The 24,654-nt window shown below is 36.8% G+C and overlaps 1 protein-coding gene across 3 annotated transcripts in view; it reads right to left on the bottom strand.

Moving 5' to 3' along the window:
* The window catches only part of SLC5A12 (solute carrier family 5 member 12), a 36,672-nt gene extending 12,265 nt beyond the window's left edge, over positions 1-24,407 (bottom strand). Inside the window, exons 1-9 of one of the 3 annotated variants that reach the window (XM_044682357.1) lie at positions 23,757-24,402; positions 16,800-16,865; positions 15,309-15,360; positions 13,338-13,405; positions 11,149-11,303; positions 10,902-11,042; positions 8,259-8,388; positions 5,538-5,626; positions 318-430 (exon numbers count right to left, since the gene is read on the bottom strand). In XM_044682357.1, coding sequence (XP_044538292.1) covers positions 318-430; positions 5,538-5,626; positions 8,259-8,388; positions 10,902-11,042; positions 11,149-11,303; positions 13,338-13,405; positions 15,309-15,360; positions 16,800-16,865; positions 23,757-24,116 — 1,174 coding nt within the window. In that variant the 5' untranslated portion in view covers positions 24,117-24,402. Of the gene's footprint in view, positions 1-317; positions 431-5,537; positions 5,627-8,258; positions 8,389-10,901; positions 11,043-11,148; positions 11,304-13,337; positions 13,406-15,308; positions 15,361-16,799; positions 16,866-23,756 lie in introns of all 3 variants that reach the window. The other 2 variants (XM_044682359.1, XM_044682358.1) reach the window with 2 other exon arrangements.
* Between the last annotated feature and the right edge of the window lie 247 nt (positions 24,408-24,654).

Consider the following 24,654-nt stretch of genomic DNA (forward strand, 5'->3'; position numbering starts at 1 on the left):
CAGATTCCATAACTATAAGCAAAGTCTTAGAAGGGGAAAAACAAAAAAATGACTATATGTATACTGAGTCTCCAAAGAAATGAATGTGTGTATGTACACCCTATATATATATACATATATATATATTATATATATATATATATATAAAGAATACACACACACACACACACACACACACACACACATAAGTATGCCTGTGTCTATCTATAATTCTGTATTCAAAGTCCCAACCTAGAGATGGGAAGACTTCAAAATGAGCCCCTTCAGAATGAGTTAAGAGAACAGTGTAGAACAAAGGGTCCATGGCCTGTACCCACATAAGCCTTTACTGATCCAGGTGCCCAGCTTGTCGGAGAGGTTGGGAAAGCAGCTCCTGACGAAATCTTCAAAAGTCACCGTTGCTAAAGCATTGATGCTGGCGGCCACTGTGCTGCAGAGAGAGAGAACACAGAAGACCACGAGCCCCATGACACAAGCTTCCCATCATTCTATGGAACCCAGTGGGCTGAACAGGTCATTGAGATCACATCATTTCCAGAGGATTCAAACAGGGAATTGTCATAGTCCTGCTGGTTGGAACAACCAGGTGGTGCGGTGGAGAGAGTACTGAACCTGGAGACAGCAAGACCTGAGTTCAAATTTAGACTCAGATACTTTATAACTGGAAAATCCTGGGCAAGTCACTTAATCCTGCTTGCCTCAGTTTCCTCATCTGAAAAATGATCTGGAGAAGGAAGTGGCAGACCATGTCAGTATCTTTGCCAAGAAAATTCCCCAAAGGAATCATAGAGTCAGACATGACTAAAATTGACTCTATTAACAAGGTGCTACCTTCTTGCATTAGTGAACTCCCACCTCTTCAGGGCTCTTTTGACTTGAATATAACTTTAATTATGTATTAGTAGACTTGACTACTTTTTTTAAATGCTTGCAAATATTTGTTTTTCTAAGAAAAGAATGTTTAGGGTAGTCTAAAGGCAGAAAAGGCTCTAATGGCTTTTTATTATAATAATAATAAATACAAGAATGGAGTTTGGAACACAATCCCTTCTACATGGTGGGTGTTTAATAAATGACTATTAAATGTAATTTAATTCTTCTAGGAATTAAAGCCCAGTATCTGATCCTAGCCAGTATTCTTTGGATGCATATTTTGGTGCAAGGAAAAATAGAACAAAAAATTGAATGCAAAATGTGTTTCTGTTTCTATTTCTCTCATCCACCTTCTCCAGAGACAAGAAACATCAGGGTCCTCCCTTCAATTTCATCCTGGAGTTCTCAATCGTTTTTTTGGGTCCTGGACCCATTTTTCAGGCTGGCAAAGCTTATGGGCCTTTTCTCAGAATTATCTTTTGTTTTTTACTTTTTAAAATTTTATTTAATTGATTAAGTAAAAAAAATTTTCCATGGTTACAGGATTCATATTCTTTCCCTCCCCACCTCCCAATCCCTTCCGGTATCCAACATGTAATTCCACTGGATTTTATATGTGTCATGGATCAAGACCTATTTCCATATTATTGATATTTACACTAGTGTGATCACTTAGAGTCTACATCCCCAATCATATCTCCATGGAACCATGTAATCAATCATATATATGTTTTTCTTCTGTGTTTCTGCTCCCACAGTTCTTTCTCTGGATGTAGATAGTGTTCTTTCTCATAAGTCCCTCAGAAATGTCCTGGATCATTACATTGCTACTATGATCTTTTTAAATACATAAAAATAAGATGTATAAGATTGCAAAAGACACCAAAGATTAATGAAAATATAATTTTTCTTATCCATGTTCATGGACCTCCAGAAATCTAGCCACATTCCCCAGATTAAGAACTTCCGATCTAACAGATGGAGTCTAAATATAGATTAAAATATTCTTCACTTTATTTTGTCCATGAATTTTTCTCTAGTGTAAAACAGGAAAGTATGTATTATATGATAATATTTGTACAATCTATAGCATATTATCTGCCTTCTTAGAGAAGGAGGGAAAAAAACAAAGAGCGCTTTTCTAGCTAATGTGAAAATTTAGAAGCATATTTATTATAATGTATTACTTTTTATGACAAATAATTTTTATCATATTATTATCATGTTATGTACATGTTATACTTTGAAAAATAAAAATAAACGGCAACTCACCAAAAAAAAGAACCCCTGATCTAGAGTGAGGTAAGCAGAGAGTGAAGTATACTCTGAGGTCATGAAAAATGTTAGATGCTCTAGAAAAAGAGTCAAATAAGTTTTGCTCTGAGGTCCAGAGATGTAGCGTAGAGCTAAAAGGAAACTATGAAGTAAAATGTTTTCTTTTTAATTGCTCATAACTAAACTAAGCTGACTAGATCAGAGGAAACAATGAATTGCCATTTTCAAGCTTCCATAGTGGGTATTTATTCATTTGCCATTGAGATTTGCCAAGAGAGCTCATTGGGAGCTCTCTTCCCAGCTCCTAAAATAATGCCTGGCACATACAAGAAGACAGATAAGAGTTGTTTGTTAAATAAATGCTAGTCTATCATATCATTTTCAAGGGCTTCTGCTTTCGACTTCCTGGCTGAGTAATTATATAGCATTTATTGCTGATTATGTAGCATTTAATGATACAGACTGGCTCTTGGTATAAACTAGCACCTGTTTGACAACATAGTGGGTTGAGCACTGGACTCAGACATTCAGGAAGGGCTAAATTGGAATTCTGCTTCACACATTGTCCAGCAGTGTGAACCTAAGAAAGACATTTAATCACCCTCTACCTGTGTTTTTCTTAGTAAAAAAATGATATTAATAACAAGTCCCTTTCCCACTAGGCTATTATAAGAATCAAAAAGGATAACATGTAAAGTGTTTCTCAAACCTCGAAGGGCTCTTATAAAGTCAAACTATCATTATTGGTATGGCTATTGTTATTGTTTCAGCTTCAGAGCTAACAGGGATAAGAATTGCCCTGACTGCTTCTAGGAAGACTAGATGTCAAGATGCTAAGCTTTTCGTACTGCTAGTAACAATTAATCTATTTATTCTCTCTGAAATCATAAGCTCTTTAGAGGTATATTATAATGCATTCTCTTACACCAAACCCCACTGACAAACTGCAAACTGTCTAGGAAGACCTGCCCAAGTGCAAAAGAAAAAAACTATTCAGGGAATAAGTAGCAAGAAGTTAAAGCAAACGTAAATTAAAAAAAAATACTCTGGACCTTTGATTTCTGCAAACTGACCAGAAAGATCTGGTCAAGTGAAGACGAAATAATGATTCAGAGACTAAATAGGAATGAAGTTAAAAAATATTTAAATATCCAGTAAGTCATTAAAATGTAAATATTGACTAACTTGCTGGCTGTTTATTTCTTAGGTGGCCCTGTGCTAGGTTTGTGTGACACAAATAAGAAAAGAAACAGTCCTAAAGGGCAGCTAGGTAGCACAGCAAATAGAGCACCAGGACTTGTGTCAAAGGAGGATCTGAGTTCAAATTTGACCTCAGATACTTCCTAGCTGGCTTAACCCAATTTCCTTGCCCTTACCCTTCTGTTTTAGAATTGAAACTAAAGACAATAGGTAAGGGTCATAAATGAAAAGAAAAATCCTTAGCTTAATTTACATAGATGAAAATAATGACTTTGATGAAGAAATATTTTCATTTTGTCAGTAAAATTGACAGAGAATTCCAGACCCCCTCACAATAAATCTTTCTCCCCAACCCCACCCCAAAGGCAGTTTATTATCTTAAATATCTATGAGATCAGCCCTGCAGGGCACTCTAAGCTCATAAATTCAAGACAGGAGAAACCTCATTTTAAGAGAGGAGTTTCTTCCCACTACCTCAGATTTCAGGGTATGAAAGTGCTGTATAAAGGCTAATTATTATTAATGTGATGATAGTAGTTATTATTTCTCCATCAGAACTGTTAACACAGATGGAATTACCAAACAGCCCACTGAGACAATTATTATTAAAAATATAGGTGTATTATTATTATTTGTAATTTATATGCAATATGTTATTACATTTACTATATTTTAGAACACATAATATGTTACATAATAATGTAGGCTATATTAATATATAATAAGAGACCATTATTAATTTCATTTTATAGAGTAAGAAAATGAAGTTGAGGGATATTAAATAAATTGCTTAAGTTCACATAGCTAGGAAACATCTCAGACAGAATTCGAACTTCTGGGATTAGAATTTTCAGCTGGTTAACTTTTGTCAAACCATTGATTTCTCTGACTTAATCCATTCTCTAATGTGAGATTGTCCCAGTGGGCAACAGTAATGTTTCTATGAGCTCTATCCTGTCTCTGTTACATGGTATGGCGATGAGAGCATCGGCAGCCTTGTCCTTGGACACAGCTCCCAAGTTCTTAAATTTAGATTCCTGACTGGCTCGATAAAGCAGATTTCTTTATCTCCTCAGACAGAGGGACCTGTTCTCACAGAAGAATTGGTAGCTCTCCCAGTTTTTTACTCCTTTGTTTGGGAGAGCAGTCTCCTTCCCTAGAGTGTTTTAGAAGGAGAAATATTTTACTGCCAACATACATATCACTTTGTTGTTCAGTCGTTTTTCTGTAATGTCTGACTCTTCATGACCCCATTTAAGGTTTTCTTGCCAAAGATACTGCTATGGTTTCCTTCTCCAGATCATTTTACAGATGAGAAAACTGAGGCAAACAGGGTTAAATGACTTGCCCAGAGTCATACAGGTAGTAAGTGTCTGAGGTCAGATTTGAACTCAGGAAGATGAATCTCCTTGACTCCAGGTCTGACATTCAATCCATTGTATCATCTAGTTCTAAAGCTTTAGACTACTATAAAAATCAATCATAGAATTTTGCAGTAGGCGCAAGGAAGACAAAAAGAGGATGTTTCCACACTTATCATGGATCAGAATAGTTAATGGCTAGATTTTTTTTTTAATGAAGATTACATTTGGATCCCTGATTTACACATAGTCCTTTTCCTTTTTTTTTCTTTTTTCTCTTAATCTTGACTTCTTCAGAATAGGTAACTGCAAGTTGGGAAACTCAAATTACTAACACAAATCAGAGGATAGAATACTAGGCCTGAAGATATGAAGATCTAAATTTGAATCTGGCCACAGGCCCTTACTAGCCCAGGGATCCTGGACAAGTCACTTATCCTCTGTTTGCCTCTGTTTCTTCAACTATAAAATGGGGATAATAATAATGGGATCTTTCTTTTAGAGTTGTTAAGAGGATAAAAGGGAGATGATTTTTATAAATACCTAGCATAATGCCTGGCACATAGTCAGTGCCATAAGAATGCTAATTATTATTTTTATTATTATATTATATAAGTGTATTTTTTATATTAATAGCATTCTTCTATCCACAGCTCCTCTGTGACTTATGGTCTCAAACAGTTGTCTGGGGAGACTAAGAAGTTAAGATATTTGTCTATGGTAATACAGCCAATATTTATCAGATCTTCCTGACTCCACCACTGGCCCTCTATTCGCTGGACTGTATTATTTTTCATCATAGCAAATAATTTTTTTCAGGCAGCTTACCTCAGGGTCCCACTGAAGGCACATGCAACAAAGAGACCTGGGAGTCCTGGCATTGAGGCAAATATTTCCATTACAAAATACGGCATCAGCTGGAGAGAAGTTGGAACGAAAAGGGGGAAAGAAATTATTAACCCTGTGACTTTACCACTTGCCTAAACAATATCAGCACCCACACAAATGTAGCTTCTTCTCCCAGGAAAGGAATGTGGATCTCCTTCTACAGGGTAGCCCATCATCTCTCAAGAGGTGGATAGAGTGGACCATCATCAAGCCTCTTGGAATTGTGGTTGTCACAATTATGTCATTCCTAAGTCTTAACTGTGCTGTTGTTATTTTATAAATTGCTCTAGCTCTTCTTTCTTCATTCATCAGTCACATAAGTCTTCCCAGGTTTCTCAGAATCTATCCCTTTCATCATTTCTTCTAGCACAATGGTATTATATTTCCCAGCTGATGAGTGCTATAAGGATAGAACTCCCTTCACTGGTATAGGTTGCAGCCTTTCTATGAAAGCAAAATAATTTTGGCAAGATGGTACACATAATTGAGAGAAAAAGAATCACAAAAAGATCTCATGAAGAAGGTGACATTTGAGCTGGGCTTTAAAGATCTAAAGAATCCTTTTTTTATTTGAAAATTTTTATTTATTTAATTATTTAGAATATTTTTCCATGGTTACATGATTCATATTCTTTCCCCTTCCTTTTTCCCACCCCCTTTCATAGCCAATGAGCAATTCCATTGGGCTTTACAGGTGTCATTGATCAAGACCTATTTCCATGTTATTGAAATTTGCATTAGGGTGATCGTTTAGAGTCTACATCCCTAATCATATCCCCATCAATCCATGTGATCAAGCAGTTGTTTTTCTTCTGTGTAAAGATTCCTAAGATGAAGAATTGTACTCCATGCATGGCCAAGGCATAGAGATTGGAGAGAGAATGTTTGAGGCGAAGTCAGATTGGCTGGACCAAAGGGTATTTGAAGATATGGGTAATACAAGAGGCAAACAGGTTCCTGAGTTCAAAGACCTAGGTTCAAATCCAATCTCAGGCACTTACTGTGTGATCCTGGGCAAGTCACTTAACCTCTTTTGGCCTTAATGCTTTGGAGAAAGAAATGGCATATCACTCAAGTATCTTTGTCAAAAAAAAACAAAAAAACCTCATAGACAGTGTTGGCATGCAATACCACAGGATCACAAAAAGTTGGACACAACTGAAACAACTAAACAATAAATTAGGAAAATCAATGACCTAGGGTCACTTCCATTCCATGATGAAGAAAGGAAGGAAACTATAGTAGAGGAAGCTTAGTATTAAGTCTTAAAAAGAACCAATTGTATTCCAATAAAATTGGTTTCCATTATATTCTTTGTATTGTATGCATTTAGAAGCAGCTAAATGGTGCAGCAGATAGAACTCTGGACCTGCAATCAGAAAGTCCTGATTTCATATCCAGCCTTAGATATTTAATAGCTGTGTGACCCTGGGTAATTTACTTACCCTCTTACTGCCTCCATTTTTCTTAGTTGTAAAACAGTGAAAATAATAAAACCCACTTTCCAGGGTTGTCATGAGGTTAAAATGAAATTATATTTGTAAAGTCCTTTGCAAACCTTAAACCTTTGTAAGAAGAGACTGATAAGACAGTCAAAGGAGCCCATGACTCAAAAAAGATTAAGAATTTCTGCTTTAAAATGTTCCAAACTAAAGTCTTCTATGAACTTAAGGAGAAGGAAGTCAGCTAAAATGGGGAAATAATATATATAACTTCAATAAATATACATATATAAAAAGAGAAAATTTATTAAAAACCTACAAAGCTTAATGGTATAGAATTATAAATAATCAAGCTTGGTCCTAAAAAAGAAATAATAATAACTAATGTAATTATTATTATTATTACTATAGCAAATGTTTATATAACACCTTCTATATTCCAGACATGTGCTAATAAGCAGCATATAAATATTTCATTTGATCCTCCTAATAACTCTGGGAGGTAGGTGATATTTATCCCCATTTTATAGATGAGGAATCTGAGGTAGAGGTTAAGTGACTTGCCCAGGGTCTCATAAATAGTGTCTGCGGTTAAATTTGAACTCAGGTCTTCTAGATTCCTGACACAGGCACTCTATTCATACTATGCTATCTAGCTGCCTCAGATAAAAGGGACCTCCTTTCCTCCTTCTTTCCAGAAATAGGAGGCTATTGGTGTGGAACAGTGTATATTAAATCAAATTTAATTGGCATGTTTCTATGCTGACCTACTTTTGTCCTTTTTTTTTTTCTTTTTGCAAGGAGTGGTTTTCTGAGTGGGAAAGGAGAAAAGTGTCTGTTTGGAAGTCAAATTGATGTAATAACAAAAGATACCAATACAACTTTTAAATGATCCAAGTAACTCCCCTATAGATAGCATAAACAACTACAGAACTCAGGAATCACAAATTTTATGATCTGGTTTCCATCTTAAAGATACTTTTATTTGATTGATTCATTTTATATATGAGGAAATTGGGAGGAAAAATGACTTGCCAAAAGTCACCACATAAGTCAGTAGTAGAACTGATACTAGAGCTTTCATTTCTAGCCTCTTATGAAAAATATCTTTCTCTTAGACCATGCTGCCATTTCCTTGGTTTTTATGGCTCCTCTATAAATGCACTGCAAGCTTACCCCATCCAGTTTCTTTTGGTACCCACCTCATTGGCATCCATACCTGATCTGGTGCTGAAATAATGCCAGCTGTCCAGGGGTCACAGTTCTTGAAGTGAGAATACATGATCAGGCCAGAAAAGACTGCACAGACCAGAATTACCCAGAGACCAACTAAGTTAAGATAAAGGGCACTAGAAGAGAAAAGATGAGAGGTTTGTTCATATCTCTTAGAATGGAGTTCGTTCTTGAGAAGAAGATGTGAGGATCAAATGCGATAGCATATGTTTAAAAACACTCAGTAACCTGGAAAGTACTATTCCAGTGAGAAGCCCTGATCTAATCACACATGTAGATAGATATGTATCTGGACTTATTGTCTGGAAATTGTATAGAGATGAAGTTCAGCAAATTATAAAGTAGACTTTTCTAATAATTAAAACTATTCAAATGGGGAATGAGATGCCTCATTGAAGTGAGAGGATCCATCATTGGAGATCATACAATTTCAGTCATAAGGGACCTCAAAGGTAATCCAGTCCAGCCTCCATTTGAAAAAGGAGCACATCCTTAACAAATGGTCAGATACCCAGCTGCTACTTAAAGAAAATAAGATCTTTTTTTCTTTTCAGGTCAGCACTTCATTTATAATCAGCCTCATATGGATTAACTATTTTAAAAAGTTAAAAAAAACCTTTTTTGTGTTATTAAAATCCCTTTGTAGAATTTTGCTGGGAAGGGTATTACTTCAAATATGTCAGCTACTGGAGAATGGGGCTTAGAAATGTTTTTGTTTGTTTGTTTGTTTTAGAATTAGATGGAGGAAGAGGAATAAAAGATGAAAGAGTAGTACTATGAGAAGGAAGAAGAGTAAAAGGAGCAGGAAGAATTGGAGAAGGAAAAAGTTGAATAGGAGGAGAAGAAAGAAGAGGAAAGATGGAATAATGAGAGAAAGAAGAATAGTAGGAGAAAGAAAAGTCAGGGAAGGAATAATAGAAGGGAAAAAAGAGGAAGGAGGAAAAGGAAGAGAGGGGAAGGAAGAAGGAGATGGAAGAATAGAAGGAGGAGGAATGGTAGAAAAAGGGAGAAGAGCCTTAATTATAAATCTAGGAAAATCCAACATGTGAAAAAAATTAGATTTTTTTTGCCAGAAATTCTTCATTATTCAGATATTTTCAGTATAGTTATTTAAACAGATGGCTACATCTAAGATATCATTTAATTGGACAAAAATCCACTTGAAGCATAACTTCTCAGGAACAGTTATTCTATGAAGTGAAGCAGTTTTAAAAGGAGATTTTTCTTAGAATTGTATTAGTAACAAATCTCAGGGTTTAACAGTGTCAGGTCCCTGTGTAATTTAATTAATTTTGGTGTGGATAAAATAGTATGTAAATACTTGTCAGCTATATCTATATCCTTGTATTCCCTAACATGAAATTGATACGGCAGTCTTGAAAAAAATCAAGGTGTTCCCCTTACTATGTGTGACATTGAACAAGTCACTTAACCTTATGGAACCTCAGTTTCCTTTTCTGTAAATGAGGGAATTCTTGTGATAGATGGTTTACAAGCTCCCATCCAGTTCGGAATCTATTATTCTAATTTCCTCTGATCTAAAATTGAATCCCAGATATGCTACCTACTGCCTTTGTGACTTTGGTCAAATTTGTTAGTCTCTCTGAGCTTGTTTCCTCACCTGGAAATAAAAGGATTGGACCATTTCCTGGGATCTCTTCTACATCTAGATGTCTATGATTCTATGATCTTTGCTTCTGATGATGTTATTAATGGATATTCTGCTGAAAGTCACTTCAGAACTATGACACTGAAATCAAAAGTTTATCATCTAAAAGCATATATAATAGATTTAATTGTTTCCTGCTACTTCACTTCAAATACTCTTTTATTGGCATATTCATTGTCTTCTGATCTTGATATGCCCATTCATACAAACATTCTTTAACACCTTTCCTAAGGATGGGGAGGGGGTGGATCTCCCTCATCCTCAAAATCATCTAAATCCTACTCTTAAGGAAACATATTAATTTATACCTCCTTTGTTAACCTTTTACTATCTGCCCTAGCCCAATTCCCCTTCCCAAAATCTGTCACCTGAAAATGGCTGCTATTCTAACTAATTATCATATTCTACCTTAGATAGTAATAACCATAACTTCACAGAGCAATGGCACACAAAAGGGAACTTCTCCAACCCTTTCATTTTCCAAAGGATGAAACTGGGAAGCCAGAGAAGCGAGTCATACATCCAGTAGCTGGCAGGGCTGCAACTCAAACGTCAGTCTTGATTTCAATCCCACAACCAATTATTAAGTGCTTACTTTAACTATAATCTGGGTACTATCCTTGGTGCTGCTGATACACATATTAATAAGGATTATTATAATAATATAATATAATTATAATAATATAATATAATATAATATAATAATATAATATTATAATAATAGTCTAACTACTATTTCCAGTTCATTGTTTTTTTTCCATTATACTATATTGTCTTTATATGATCTCTCTTCAACCTCATTGAAAGAAGCTCTTAAGTCTCATAGCAAATGTCTTATGCCTGAGCACTTGGCTTGTGCAAAGAAGATCCTCAATATTTGCATATCTTCAGGGATATAGTAGGTGATCAATAAATGCATTCTAATGATGATAATGATGACAATGATGAAAACCAACTTACGCCTTAGCATGCTTTACTGTTTTGCAAGAGATGCATCTCTGTATCGTGGATTGATTAACACCATAGATGCCTAGCCACGTAAAAGTTCCTCCAACAGCAATTGTCCAGAAAGTATGCCTTCTCAAAGGATCCACATCAAAGCTATGAGAGATGTGTATATATAAGATCATGTTCCGTGATTCCAAGACACTAATGTAAACAACAAGGAAAGGTTATCCAATACAGAACAAAATCATATTCGACATACTCAAGTATTTCAAGTCGAGAACCATTTCTTGAATAATCTAATACATTGTGTATTCCACCAGCATGTGCTGTTCCTTGTATAAGAACTGTCAAGAAGCCTACCACCATGACGACCATTTGAAATGCATCTGTCCACACTACTGCTTTTAGTCCTCCCTGAAACACAGAGAATCCATATGAGTTCTTTAAATCAAAGATAACAGTCTTCTGTTTATTCCCCAACTCCTCTGCTCATAAGTCCAAAAAGTCTTCATCTTATGAAGTACGAGACCATGACTGCAGAGCTGGAAGAGAACTTTAGAGAAAATCTCATTCGACATCTTTATTTAGAAGATGAAGGAAATGAAACCCAGAGAGCAAGTCACAACCTCTTAGTTTCATCAACTATAAAATGGGGATGACAACACCTGCCTCCCATGGTTGTTGTGAGGCTCAAATGAGATAATATTTGCAAAACACTTAGTACAGTACCAATCACATAGTAGATACTTAATAAATGCTTGTTACCTCCATCTTCTCATCTGATCATCTCAACAACCTTTTAAAGTAGGAGTTATTATCACCCCTATTTTTATAAGTAAGTATTCTTTGGTCACAAAAAGGTAAATGACTTGCCTAGGGTCATAGAGATAGAAAGTATATGAAACTGGATTTGAATTCAGATCTTCCTTATTCCAAGTCCAGCCTGCTCTAACCTATATTATCTAGTGCCTGGTGGCCAAAGAAGATGGCCCCTCAATTGAGTGTGAAAGGAAGATATAGGATTTTATTCTAGAAACAGAGAAAAGTAAATTCTAGCAGATGCTCATGTTGCAAAGCTGCAAACGCAAAGTCTTCTTTGCCCAGTGTATATAAATCCATTCCTAATTTTTGTAACCAGAAGAGGGGCCAATATAATACTGGAGAAGGGAAAACCTCCATAAACAAAGGCATAGGGTCTGGAAAGTGGGTGTTGTATTCTGGGATACAGTGAAGTACTTTAATGGAGCAGATTTTGTGTCAGTAAAAGGAAGATAAAAGATCAGCTACATTGGAAAAGATGTTGGCTAACATTGACCTTCAATCTGAAGAATTTGAAGTTCATCATATATGCAATGGGAAATCATTGGAGGGTTATTTATTTTTGAGCTAAAGAAAGACATAATGGCATAGATTACTTAGAAAGTTTTATCTGTCTTTGGTATATAATGGATTGAGCTAAGTGAGAGTGGAAGGAATGGAGCCTAGCTGGAAAGCCATTTCAGCAGCCCTAGTGTGAGGTGATGAGGACATGGGCAACAGTGTTGACAGAAGGAATGAAAGGAAAAGAAATGCATCTGAAAAACATTTCGAAGCGATTGTGATTACTGAAAAGATGACAGAAAAAAAAACAAGGATTATTTTCTGCACTTAAGATGCTTGTTATATGCTATACCTAGTAATGAGATCATATAGTGGATATCTGTTGAGTGATAAGATGTAAAAAGATTCTTCACCAAAGACAGTTGTCTTTGGTGTCCACACATTCCAAACTACTTGCTCATATTTCTTACCCCAGTCCATTTGCTTCCCCTAGGAGAACAGTATCACAGTTATTGTTAACATTTATTTAAACATATTGTCAATGCCTCTTGGGGTATGAGGCTAAAGAATTGAGTGAGTGCAGATCAGAATGCAGAAATGGTTCCAGGATAGCATAACTAGCCTACAACGGCATTCAAGTCTTGGAATCACTGACCTTTAGAATTAACCAAATACAACCCTCCTGCTCACACATAGAGAATCTTCCCTGCTCTCTTAACAAGTAGCCAGTTGGAAGATGCCATTTTTCTTGGGCAGTATAAATTCTGTCTATGAGTAAACTTGGCTAATTATGGGGGGGGGGAAATCTTTACTCCATCTCCCCAAAAAAAGCAGGCACCATCTCAATGACATGTAGCCATAGCCTGGGGAACTTTTTCATTGGTGTATCTGGATATTTGTCATGACATCCTAGAATCACCTCTGAATTTGTATCCTGCTTACTCAGAGACTGTCAATGAATATGCATTTGAAGAAAAACAATATTCATAATTTGGAAAATATGAGCAGCCAAGCAAGACTTTTGTTGTTCCTATAACTTTGAAATGTCGTCATTCACTCCAGAATTAGCGTTGTGATAGGGCTGTGTTCCATCTTGGGCTAGCTAAGCTTTCTCTGAGGAGTACATACCAGGGTACAGTAGAACGTGCAGACAATTCCTGTGGCAAACACAGATCCCCAGAGATCAAACCCAGTCACTGTAAATGGTAAAATAAAGTTACAAGAAGTTCCTTGAAGGGAAGTAAACAACGAACTTTTTCAAAGTAAGTGAGGCAGATGAAGGTTCACCTGGTTTGAAGAGCTAAGCCTAAGAACTAAGTTATAGATTCTCATAGAAAATTAACCTATATTATAACTTACCATAACCCAATCTTAAAATCCCAAAGGACTTAAAAACAAACAGATTTTCTCAGATTACATACCTTATCAAACCCCTCATTTAACAGTTATGCCATATTTTTCATTTATTCAAATCTTTGATAAGAAATACTGTCAATCTGAATGATTTTAACAATTGAATAAAATAATGGGACTAATTAATAGCATTTAATTTTTTCCCTTCCACTTCAAATATCTATGATTTCTTCCCTGGTGTGTACACTATTTTCACTAATACCAATAGCAAATCCTCTCTCTGGCCTTCAGGAGTTTCTGGGTGTAAAAATTGTATTGTATGTATTTGGGGGGGGGCGAATTTAAACTAATTAGATTTATTTAATTTAATTTTTTTATTTTTTAGAAAAATTTTCCATGGTTACATGATTCATGTTTTTACTTTCCTCAAACCCTCCCCCCACATAGCCAGCGTGCATTTCCGCTGGTTTTAACTTGTGTCATTGATCAAGGCTTATTTCCATATTATTGATAGTTGCATTGGTGTGGTCATTTTGAGTCTACTGGATGTAAAAATTTTAACAGCTGGTGACAAACCTTCTGATGATAAGCCCAACGCATTAAGCTAAATTGGACATTGGATATTAGACATATAAGTCATGGCCAGGATTGGTCATAAAGTCTTTCTAACTTGGTACCAACTTTTTCTTTTGAATGGGCTTTAATTGAGTAACTGTTCCTCCTTCGATGAGACCATATATCCACTGACATATTATAGAACAATAATAAATCCAAATAGAATATATTAACCTCATATGAGAAAATATTTCACATGGTTATCTATATCAGATTGTTTACCATCTCTGGGAGTGGGGAGAAGTAAAAGGAAATAGGGGAGGATGGGAAGGAGGGAGACAATTTAGAGGTCAATTTTTTTTAAATTAGAGTACAAGAGTTTTTACATGTAATTGGGGGAATAAAATATTATTTTATATAGATAAAGAATGTTTCTTCACTCTTTTTTATGTCATTTAAATTATTTTAAAATTGCTTTTTTAGGTCACTCTGAAGCTATACATAGCTTCAGAGTGTGTACCAAAAATTGTAAGCTAATTATTTTATTTTATTTTTTAATTTTATTTTATTGATTAAGAAAAAATTTCCATGGTTATATGATTCACGTTCTTTCCCTCCCCTCCCACAGCCAACACACAATCCCACTGGGTTTTACTTGTGTCATTGATCGAGACCTATTTCCATATTATTGATATTAGGCCAATTATTTTAACTTGCTACAACCCAGTCCTAAAACCCCCTGCCTTAAAAACAGAGATGTGAAAATAATAATAATTATAAACCAGTTATTTGGAATCATCTAGACAAAACCACTAACAATGCACCTGAATTAATTGTTCAAGTGGTGGTCTGGGATCCAGCTAGAAAACCTTCATTTACAGAAATGCTTAACTTTAAGAAAATTTCATTATGGAGCAGCTAGGAAGCTCAGTGGATAGAGTCTATCGGGTCTAGAGACAAGAAGTCCTGGGTTCAAATTTGACCTCAGACACTTTCTAGTTGTGTGATCCTAGGCAAGTCACTTAAACCCGATTGCCTAGTTCCTACTTTGGAACTGATACTTAGTGCCAACTCTAAAACAGGAGTTAAGGGTTTGAAAAAATTAGAAACCAAAAGGTTATCTGTTTAACATTCATGTTGTAGAGGCCAGGATGAAGGCACAGGTCAAAGGTAATTTTTCCCACAACTCACCTTGGTTGAGTGCCAAAGCAGGAGCATAAATCACCACTCCGGTATAGAGGATCTGAAGAAGAAGGAGGTGAAGAAGAATTGCTTGGCAAAGAGGATGTTGGCAGGCTGGCTGCCTGTGGCCACTTATGCAGTCTACTGAATATCCATCCTTGAGTGACAGTATCCTCACCATAGACTTGGCTGTTCAAACCCATTGGTGTTATGCCCTGTTCAGTGAGTGGGGATGCCTGCCCCCACTCACAACCTCTCAGAGAAGAGTTGGAAAACATCAGGACATAAGGGACAGACAATAAGGAAGGGAGAAAGAAGTGATTAGCTTCTGGAGGAACTCAAGGGAATTGGGAACATTTTGGTCCTTCTTCCTCCTAGGTTGAAAGAGATTTTTTTTACTTTCACCATCTTCCCCCATCCCTTGAGATGACTGAACAAGACCAGGACACATATTAATCATTGCACCTTTGTAAATGAGTCAAAGGATAATGAGAGCCAATCTAGTAGCTGGTAGAGAAAAAGAGGAATGTCAGTCCGAAGACCAGAAGTGTGGAATTTGCTGTCATAAAGATGGAACCTGGAAGGAGCTAATGGACTTCTTCCCCTATCAGAAGGTGCGCTTCTCTCCCTCCATCCCCATCACTAGCATCAGCCCATCAAATAGCCAGCTTCTTCTGATTGCCCATTCCTGAAGCATCAGGGGCACAGCAAACTGGATTCTCTATGCCATCACCCCATATGCCTTCCTGCTCTGGGCACCTGGGATCAGTAGAAGATCACCAAGGTGTCATGGTAGTGGAGAATCAGTCCTGAAGGAAGCTTGCTTCTCATCAGACTGGCCAGTGACAATTCATTCCCATTTCCCCCACCTTCTCCTCACACACATGGTATTCTAAGCCCTGATCCTCACAAAGCCTCCATCACCCTCTCATTGTGCTTTGCCCCTTTGTTGTTCAGTTGATTCAGTTTTGTCTAATCCTTTGTGATACCATTCAGGGTTTTCTTGTAGACGAAGAGAGTCTCTTGGAAACTGAGAAAATGACTTGCCTAAGGTCACTCAAGGCAGTGAGGTTCAGAAACAGGACTTAAACTCAGGACAGCATGAAAATAAATTATATACAAAGCAAGTTCTATATGAAGCATTAATAGGAAAAAATAACAGAGGGGAAATACCGAATTTAGAGGTATTTGGAAAGGCTTCCTGTAGAACATGAATTTTAGTTGGAATTCATAGGGAGCCAGGGAGGTCTGTAGTCAGGAATGGGAGTAAGGAGAGCATTCTAGGTCTAGGAAGCAGCCAGAGAGAATACATAGAGAGGAGAAATGGAGAGTTTTATTTGTAGAACAGCTAGGAGGCCATCATCACTGGACTGGAGAATAGATATTAAGGAATAAGATGTGAGTAGATACTTACCAGGGGCTGGAAAGAATGTATTTCTAGGAACATCCTCTCTTGACCACTCCCCAGCACCCAAACCCCAAATTTGAAATTATTCTTACCGTCTGCACTATGTAGATAAGCGTGGCAGCATAACGAACCACCTTGTTAAATCTTAGCTGTAAATACTAAAGGAAAAAAAGGAGAAAATATACAAGTTAATAAAGTTTCAGTCAGCACTAACTCAGGAAACAGCATAGTATAACAGACCAGCCATTGCACTGGGTTTCAAGGAGACCTGGGTTCAAATCCTACCTCAAGATACCAGTTCAGTGACCTTGACCAAGACACTTAACCCCCATATTGCTAACATGCCCTCTATATAGCATAGTCCAGTCACTTCAGGCATATCCAACTCTTCATGACCCCTTTTGGGGTTTTCTTGGCAAAGATACTGGAATGACTTGCCATTTCCTTTTCTAGCTCATTTGAGAGATGAGAAAATAGTGGCAAAACAGGTTAAGTGACTTGCCCAGGGCCACATAGCAAGTGTCCAAAAGCTGAATTTGAACTCAGGTCTTCCTGACTCCAGACATGACACTCTCCACTATGCCACCTAACTCTCCATTTGTTCTATATAGCTATAATCTTTATATACTGAGGCATATAAAGGTTATAGCTATTTTCTCTATATTCCTATAACCTTTGTATGTCTCAGTTTTCTATGTGTAAAATGAGGGAATTGAACTTTTATTAACTTTTAAGGTTCCTTCCAACTTTATATCTATGATCTCATTAGTCTAAGAATCACAGACTAAGAATTGGAAGAGCCCCTAAAAGTCTTCTCTTTCAACCCTTACCTGGACAGAAGCATCTTTAACAAGAAACCAGATGATCTCAATAAGAACACCTCCAACAGTGCACTACCATCCAAGGCAGTCCATTTCATCTTCCCTCCTTCCCTCCCTTTCTCCCTTCATTCATCCCTCCCTCCCTTTTTCCCTCTCCTTCCTTCCTTCCTTCCTTCCTTCCTTCCTTCCTTCCTTCCTTCCTTCCTTCCTTTCTTTCTTCCTTCCTTCCTCTCTTTCTACTTCTTCCATTCCTTCTTTCTATCTTTCACTCTGCTAACAAATTTTTAATACTAAGCAGAAATTAGTTTTTCTGCAATATCTCTCCATATGTTCCCTACCCATAGCCTTTTCAGTCTTTAGGTTAGTGTTTTCATTATATGTGTTTATTTTGTGCTATAAAATCCATCCTTTCTTTTCCTTTTCTACTGCCTTATTCAGATCTATCAGTCAGACTTAGAGATCTGCCTAATTAGTCTCCCACTTCCAGGATCTCCCACATTTCATCCATCCACACACTTAGGGCCATATTAATTATCCTGAACCACAGGTTGGGCTAGATCACTCCCATATTCAGAAACACCCCTTAACCTTTCACTAGGCTGCAGAATTCCTTCTAAGCTCTGGCATTCTTGATCTGCCCTCACCTACCCTTCATCCTCTAGCCCAGAATGGTTTATTTCCTTCTTTCCTTCTTCGTCTTGTGTCTTCTCTGGTCTTTGAAGTTATTCCTCCTTCTTCGAATACATTTTCTCCCCACTCCCATTGCAGTTGAAATGTTAAGAAGTCTTTCAAATGTCACCTCTTCCATGCAAACTACCTTCGTTTGCCCTGAAAGGACCTGTCTCTCCTTTCTCAGATTTTGATGTTAATCTCTCTGTCTATCTTATTCATTTGTCTCACAGTACTTTGTTTTACCTTCTCTACCAGACTGTAAGCTTTGTGAAGGTACAGACCCAGTACTATTTTATTTGTAATCCCCAAAGAGACCCTCAAAAGTTACATGTGTGTTTGCATGTATATTCATGTGCATGTGTGTACATACACACATGTGTGTATTTATATGTAATATGCAGTAAATATTTACATATACATATAGTGTCTAAATATATTAGTATATAATGTGTATATATGTGTGTTTATTAAACATGTGTGTATTACATATATATATTATATGCATAGATATTTGGCTTATATATGTATATATACATGTGAGTGTGTATATAAATGTGTGTATATGTACACATGTACATGCATCTATGTTTCCTTGAAGGCTGGAGCTTATGGTACAAATACCTCTTTATTCAGATTAAGGTCACATAGCAGTCCTGGAAACTAGTACCTAGGTATTCCTCTGATCCTCAATCCAGTTCTTTTTTCTGCATGACTATTACTCATGAACCCCCTCTTCCCCATGGTTTCACTTAACATTTAAGGGACATGTGTATAGATATACACATATGTACATATACATGCATGTGCGTATAAATGTTTGAAAATATCTGAAAGACTTTAAATTCATGGTTGTATTTATGTATAAGTGCACATATACACAGATATATACATGCATATGTATATATACATGCATTATATGAGCATGCAGCTTTTACATTTTAAGAGGAGCAGTGGGGAAGAAGGGTTCATTGGGAACAGTATCACCAAAAAAAAAAAGGCCTGGATTATTTGGGGCCAAAGGGAGAAGGTCTAGATTCCAGAGCTGCTATTTGACTTCAAAAAATGTCTATGTATGCCTCATTTTCTTCATCTGCAAAATGGAGTATTTGGAATATAAGACCCAGCCTTCAGGAACAATGATGTCTTTCAGGACCGAATGAGTTATGGTAGAACAATTAGGGAAAAGATTATTGGTTGGACTATCTTGGGAGCAGGTGTTTCCCCCTACCTCAGAGACAGGCGTCACTGAATTTGCCTTGGGCCCATTGTCCTCTGCACACCATGATGGCTTTCCTCACTTAATGGTCTGACTAAACTGCTTTGATCTTCAGATACAACTTTCCATTTCTTATCTCTGTGTATTTGCACAGAATGTCCCTGATGCCTGCTGAGCTTTCCATCCTTATATCTGCCTTTTGAAGTCTTAACTTCCCTGAGTGTACAAACTCCTACACAAAGTTTTTCATGATTATGAGACCAACCATCCACCCACCTTGGAAGTCTGCAGCTCCTGAAATCATCTTTTATTTACAAATATATGTATTTATGTATGTATATGTATACATATACAAAAATTGCATCCTTCAGAGCAGGGGATTTCTCCATTTGTCTTTGTATCAACAGTATAGCATGGTACCTTGCACCTGGTAGGCACTTAATGGGCAGGTATGAAAGTATCTGAAGGTCCTTTGTATCCCAACTTTTAAGTCAATTGACATTCTTCCATTCCTTCAGAGCTTACAGATTTATAGGATCTCAGCCAGAAAAGACAGTAGGGATCATTAGTCTAACCTCTTCACATGGAGAAGTTGATCCCCAGAGAGAGGATATGCCTTGCCTAAGGTTGCAAAGGTAGCCAAACAAGGATCTGAATCTATGCCAAGCAACTCCAAATCCATAACACCATGTACCTTGAATTTTCTTACTAGATTGTTTTCTTTTAAGGACATTTGAAATTCCAGGCTCTTCTCTGAAATCCTTAATTCTCTCAACATGCCAAAATGAATGGATATAACCAAAGCAGCAATTAGGGGGAAATGTATATCTCTAAATGAGAACATTGGCAAAATGGAGAGTGGATTGTAAAAAAGAGAATGAATTGGATATGCGACTAAAAAAAAACCTAGAAAAAATAGATTTTAAAATCCCAACTAAATACCGAACTTTGGAAATCCTGAAAATCAAAGAAGAGATTAATAATATTGGAAGTAAGAAAACCATTGAATTAATTAAAAAGTCAAGGATCTGGCCTTATGGGAAAAAAACAATAAAACAGATGGAATTTCTTCATTTTCAATTCATAATGATTATATATTTATAGAATATTTTATTTCATATGACATGGAGCCAATCCCAAAAAAGAGAGGGTAATTGGTTCTGGGGCTCACCTTGCCAGGGATGAACAATGTTTCCTTCATGCAGGAGGTAGCATTTCAATTAGATTTGGAAAAGACAGTTAGGAATTCGACAGAAGAAGTGGGAGAGGGCTGGTTTCCCAGGCATCAGAATAATGTCAGAAAAGGCAGAGAAGGTCTGGGTGCCAGAGTTGTCCAGTTTGGCTAGAAAGTAGATAACATGAAAGCAATATGAGATAAAGTTAGAAAGGCAATATGGTAATAGACTGTAGAAAGTCTTGAAAACCAGACAAAGAATTTGGAGCTTTACTAAGAAGGCAATGGGGACTCTGAATATATTTGATCAAAAGTCTGACATGAGCAAATCTATGCATAGGAAAGGTTATTCTGGCAGCAAATGGGTTGGAGAGAGGAGAGTAAGGAAGATTAGATAGGAGGCTTTTCCACAGACAGGATAAGTGTTAATGAGGGGTCCAAGCTACAGTGGTAGAAGGGGGAAAAAAACAAAAGGATATTGAGATGTTGCTGAGGAAGAGTAAAATGTCAATTTATTAGGTATAATGGATAAAAGAGATGGAATAAGCAAAGTTAACCAAAGGGATCAAACAGCAGACACAAAGTAAATGGTAATATCAGTCAGAAATACTAAATCAAGAGGAAGAACATATTCAAGGGCAAAGATAATATTTAAGTGTATGTTGACTTTTTTTTTTTTGATTCTGTGTGTATTGAAACTCATAATACCCTTGATTTAGAGCTGGAAAGGACCCCAAATGCCATTCATCTTGTGAACCTCCCATCTTGTTTTACAGATTAAGAAACTGAGGTCCAGGGAAGTTAAATGATTTTTCCAAGATCAAGCCAGGTAGTAATCAGAGGCAGAAATGGAGCTTTGGTCTTTTGACTCCTAAGTCTATGCTCTTTTTATTTTACCACAATATCTATTCAGTCTATTTCAACAAATATTTATTAAGCCCCTAACTTGAGAAAGGCACTCCACTACTCCTAAGGATAATAATGCTATAGTATCTGAACTTTCATGAAGTACATAGTTGGAGATAGGGTGGTGGGAGAGATACAACGTATAAAAAAATAAGAAAATACAAAGTAATTTTAAAAGTAGGAGGAGGGGAAAGAGACAGGGAGAGAGACAGAGACAGAGAGAGAGATAGACAGAGATAGAGAAACAGAGAGAGGGAGTGAAAATCAGAGACAGAGCAGACAGAGAAATAGACAGAGAGTCAGACAGAGAGACAGAGAGACAGAGAGAGAGAAGGAGGAAGGGGAAGAGAAAGAGAAAGAGAAAGAGAATGTTAATAACTGGGAGTAGACATGGGCAAGAGATTAAGAAAAACTTTCTATGTTGGTACACACCCATGCTCATCTTTGGAGGACTTTGGAGATTTCACCACATTATGAGAGAGGACATTCCACACCTGGGAAACAGTCTGAGCAAAATTTGCAATGCAATCTATAAATGTAAAGTCATTTGATCCTCATAATAAATATAGTATGGGGCTCTGTCTAATAATACTAATATATATACACAGTCAGCAATTTAGTTGTGTACAAATAAATTAAATTCCAGCAAAAATAGTCAAGTATTTATATCTAGATTTATAGCTAGAATGGGACCTTAAAACCATCTAGTCCAACCTCTTTATTTTAGCCACAAGGTAAATGAGACCCAAAGAAGTTAAATGTCACTCACAAGGTCATCTAAATATTAAATGTAGAATTAGACTTTGAGATCCCTTAACTCCAAATCCAGCTACTATCTTTCCTACTACTCTTCCTCTTCCAAGAGGGTAGGCATCAAGTTAGAGTCCCCACCTATTCCACCTTTTTGAATTAAAAAATTTGCATTCTTCATGACTATCCAGAGTGGAATAAAGAATGTTGTTATTATCACAAGTGATTAATGAGGATGCTCTGAAATTCTGAGTCACTTTATACAGCTCTTATTTTTATTGTTAATTACTGAAAAATCCATGAGAGAGAAAATCCATTTTTTTGCTTCTAAATAGCAGGGAATTTTCTAACCAATGCTTGCTTTTCCTTAAAATATTCAGTACCTTTTCATATCTATATATATTTATATTCATACAAATATATATATGAAATTTTTGTTGGGAGAAAAAAATATTGCAGAGCTAATAATAAATCTGTGATTGAATGAAAATTTTATGTGTACAAAGAGAAATTCAGTAACAGAATTAACCCACAGTAGAATGAGCTGCTTTGGGAGGGAGTAAGATCATTCTCATTAGAAATATACAAGCATAGGCTAGACAAGCACTTATGAGGTACATTACAGAAGGAATTCTATTTTGGGTGTAGGTTAGACTCAGTGGCTTCTAAAGTCCCTTCCATCTCCATGATTCCATGTGATCATAATATAGTTTAAAGGATCCTAGTTAGAGCAAGAAACCTATATTCTCACATGGGCCTAGTTCCTAACCCCTTATGTAATTTTGGGCAAGTGACTTAGTTTCATCTCAGTTTCCTTCTACATAAAATGGATATAAAGGTCAATCCTGTCCTGCCTATCTCTTTGGGTCCAAATAGTACTTGAAAAACTAAACAAGAAAATCCACAGGCTTAGCAAAATAGACCATCCCCTAATAGAGTTGCTTGTATGGAAAATTCAGTGTTTGGTGTAGATCTGGGTCAGTACCAAGGCTATTTGGGGGCCAACTCAAACTGGCTCAGGAAAGATGATTATTAAATTTTCACCAAGAGTGACTACACTTTGGAAGCTGGCAAAATGCTACACATCGGGCCTTGATTTGTTGTTTTGTTATTTATCTCTATTTAAGAAAGAGATGAGAAAATATTAATAATGAAAATTATACTTTCTAAAGAGCTAGCTATTAAATATTTGCCAGCATATCCCTGGCCAGTACACATACACATCCAAAAAATTCAGACTATTAATCCATAAGGACCAAATGAGAGGAGAGATGTAAGAGTGCCTTGAGAAGGTTTTAGCACTAAGTTTAATCACTGTGCCAATTATTAGTACCAAAGACCCTGTATGTTACTCATTTTTATCCTTATTCAGCAAGCATTTACTAAGCATCCTACTATGTGTGGGTGCAATTTATGGGAAAATAGACCCATGTAGACCAAGTGGAGAACTTGACTAGTTGGCACATTTACAGTTAATCTAGAAATTCCGAACAGTGATTACTTCCCTTACCTCATAAGTGCTGGTAATCCCCGATGTGTAAAAAACTGGCAGAAAGAGCTCAGAGGTAAAGATGACGACAAATGCATAAGCTATGAAGAAAAGCAGGAAGGATGCCCCAAAACGATAGACCTCGGCCGGAGCCCCCAGGACAGTGACTGCTGACATGAAGCTAGCTGTCAAGGACAGAGCCACAGGACCACAGGTCATTTGCTTGCCCCCCACTAAAAACTCCCTGGAAGTTGCCTTCTTCCTTTCTTTGATGGCAAAGAACACTCCAATTCCTGAAGAAATGACAAAAAGAGCTGCAAACACGACATAATCCCAAGCTTCAAAGTTCTTAACCTGGTGGCTCGTCCTCCCTGCTGACATGGTGCCAGGTGGATGCTTTCTTCGTTTCCAGTCCTTAAGAAGAATATGGGTTCAGGGATGGTGCTCACAAATGACTAGTCTCTTGTCCGGGAGGAGAAAAACCTCAGACCTTAACAACTGCCAAGGTCAAGGAGGCATTAAATGGAGCTTGTAGGGACACAGTTTGGATCAGAAAGCATTTCAGAAATAGAACCCAAGGCAGATCTCAATCATCGTCACAGTGCAGGACAAGAACTTGAAACCTGACTCTAGCCTAAGGCTCATGGTGCAGCCACTGAAGTACATTCTTCTACAAAGAATTCAAATGTTCAGAAATTAATAACCAACGGGGGTGGAATGAGGCTCCATAGATAACACACTCTTTTATCTCCCAGGTTTTTTTACTAGAGGTTAAATATTACTTGGGAACGTGGAAATGGGACTGTATTAAGCAGTTCAGCATTATAAATAAGATCGTGACATCTGTAAATAGGGAGAAAAATCATCATTCTGAAGAATCTTTTTTCAAAGGAAGAAACAACTGAAGTGTAGATCAGAG

Source organism: Gracilinanus agilis, chromosome 6, assembly GCF_016433145.1.
Source record: "Gracilinanus agilis isolate LMUSP501 chromosome 6, AgileGrace, whole genome shotgun sequence".
Taxonomy (NCBI): Eukaryota; Metazoa; Chordata; class Mammalia; order Didelphimorphia; family Didelphidae; genus Gracilinanus; species Gracilinanus agilis.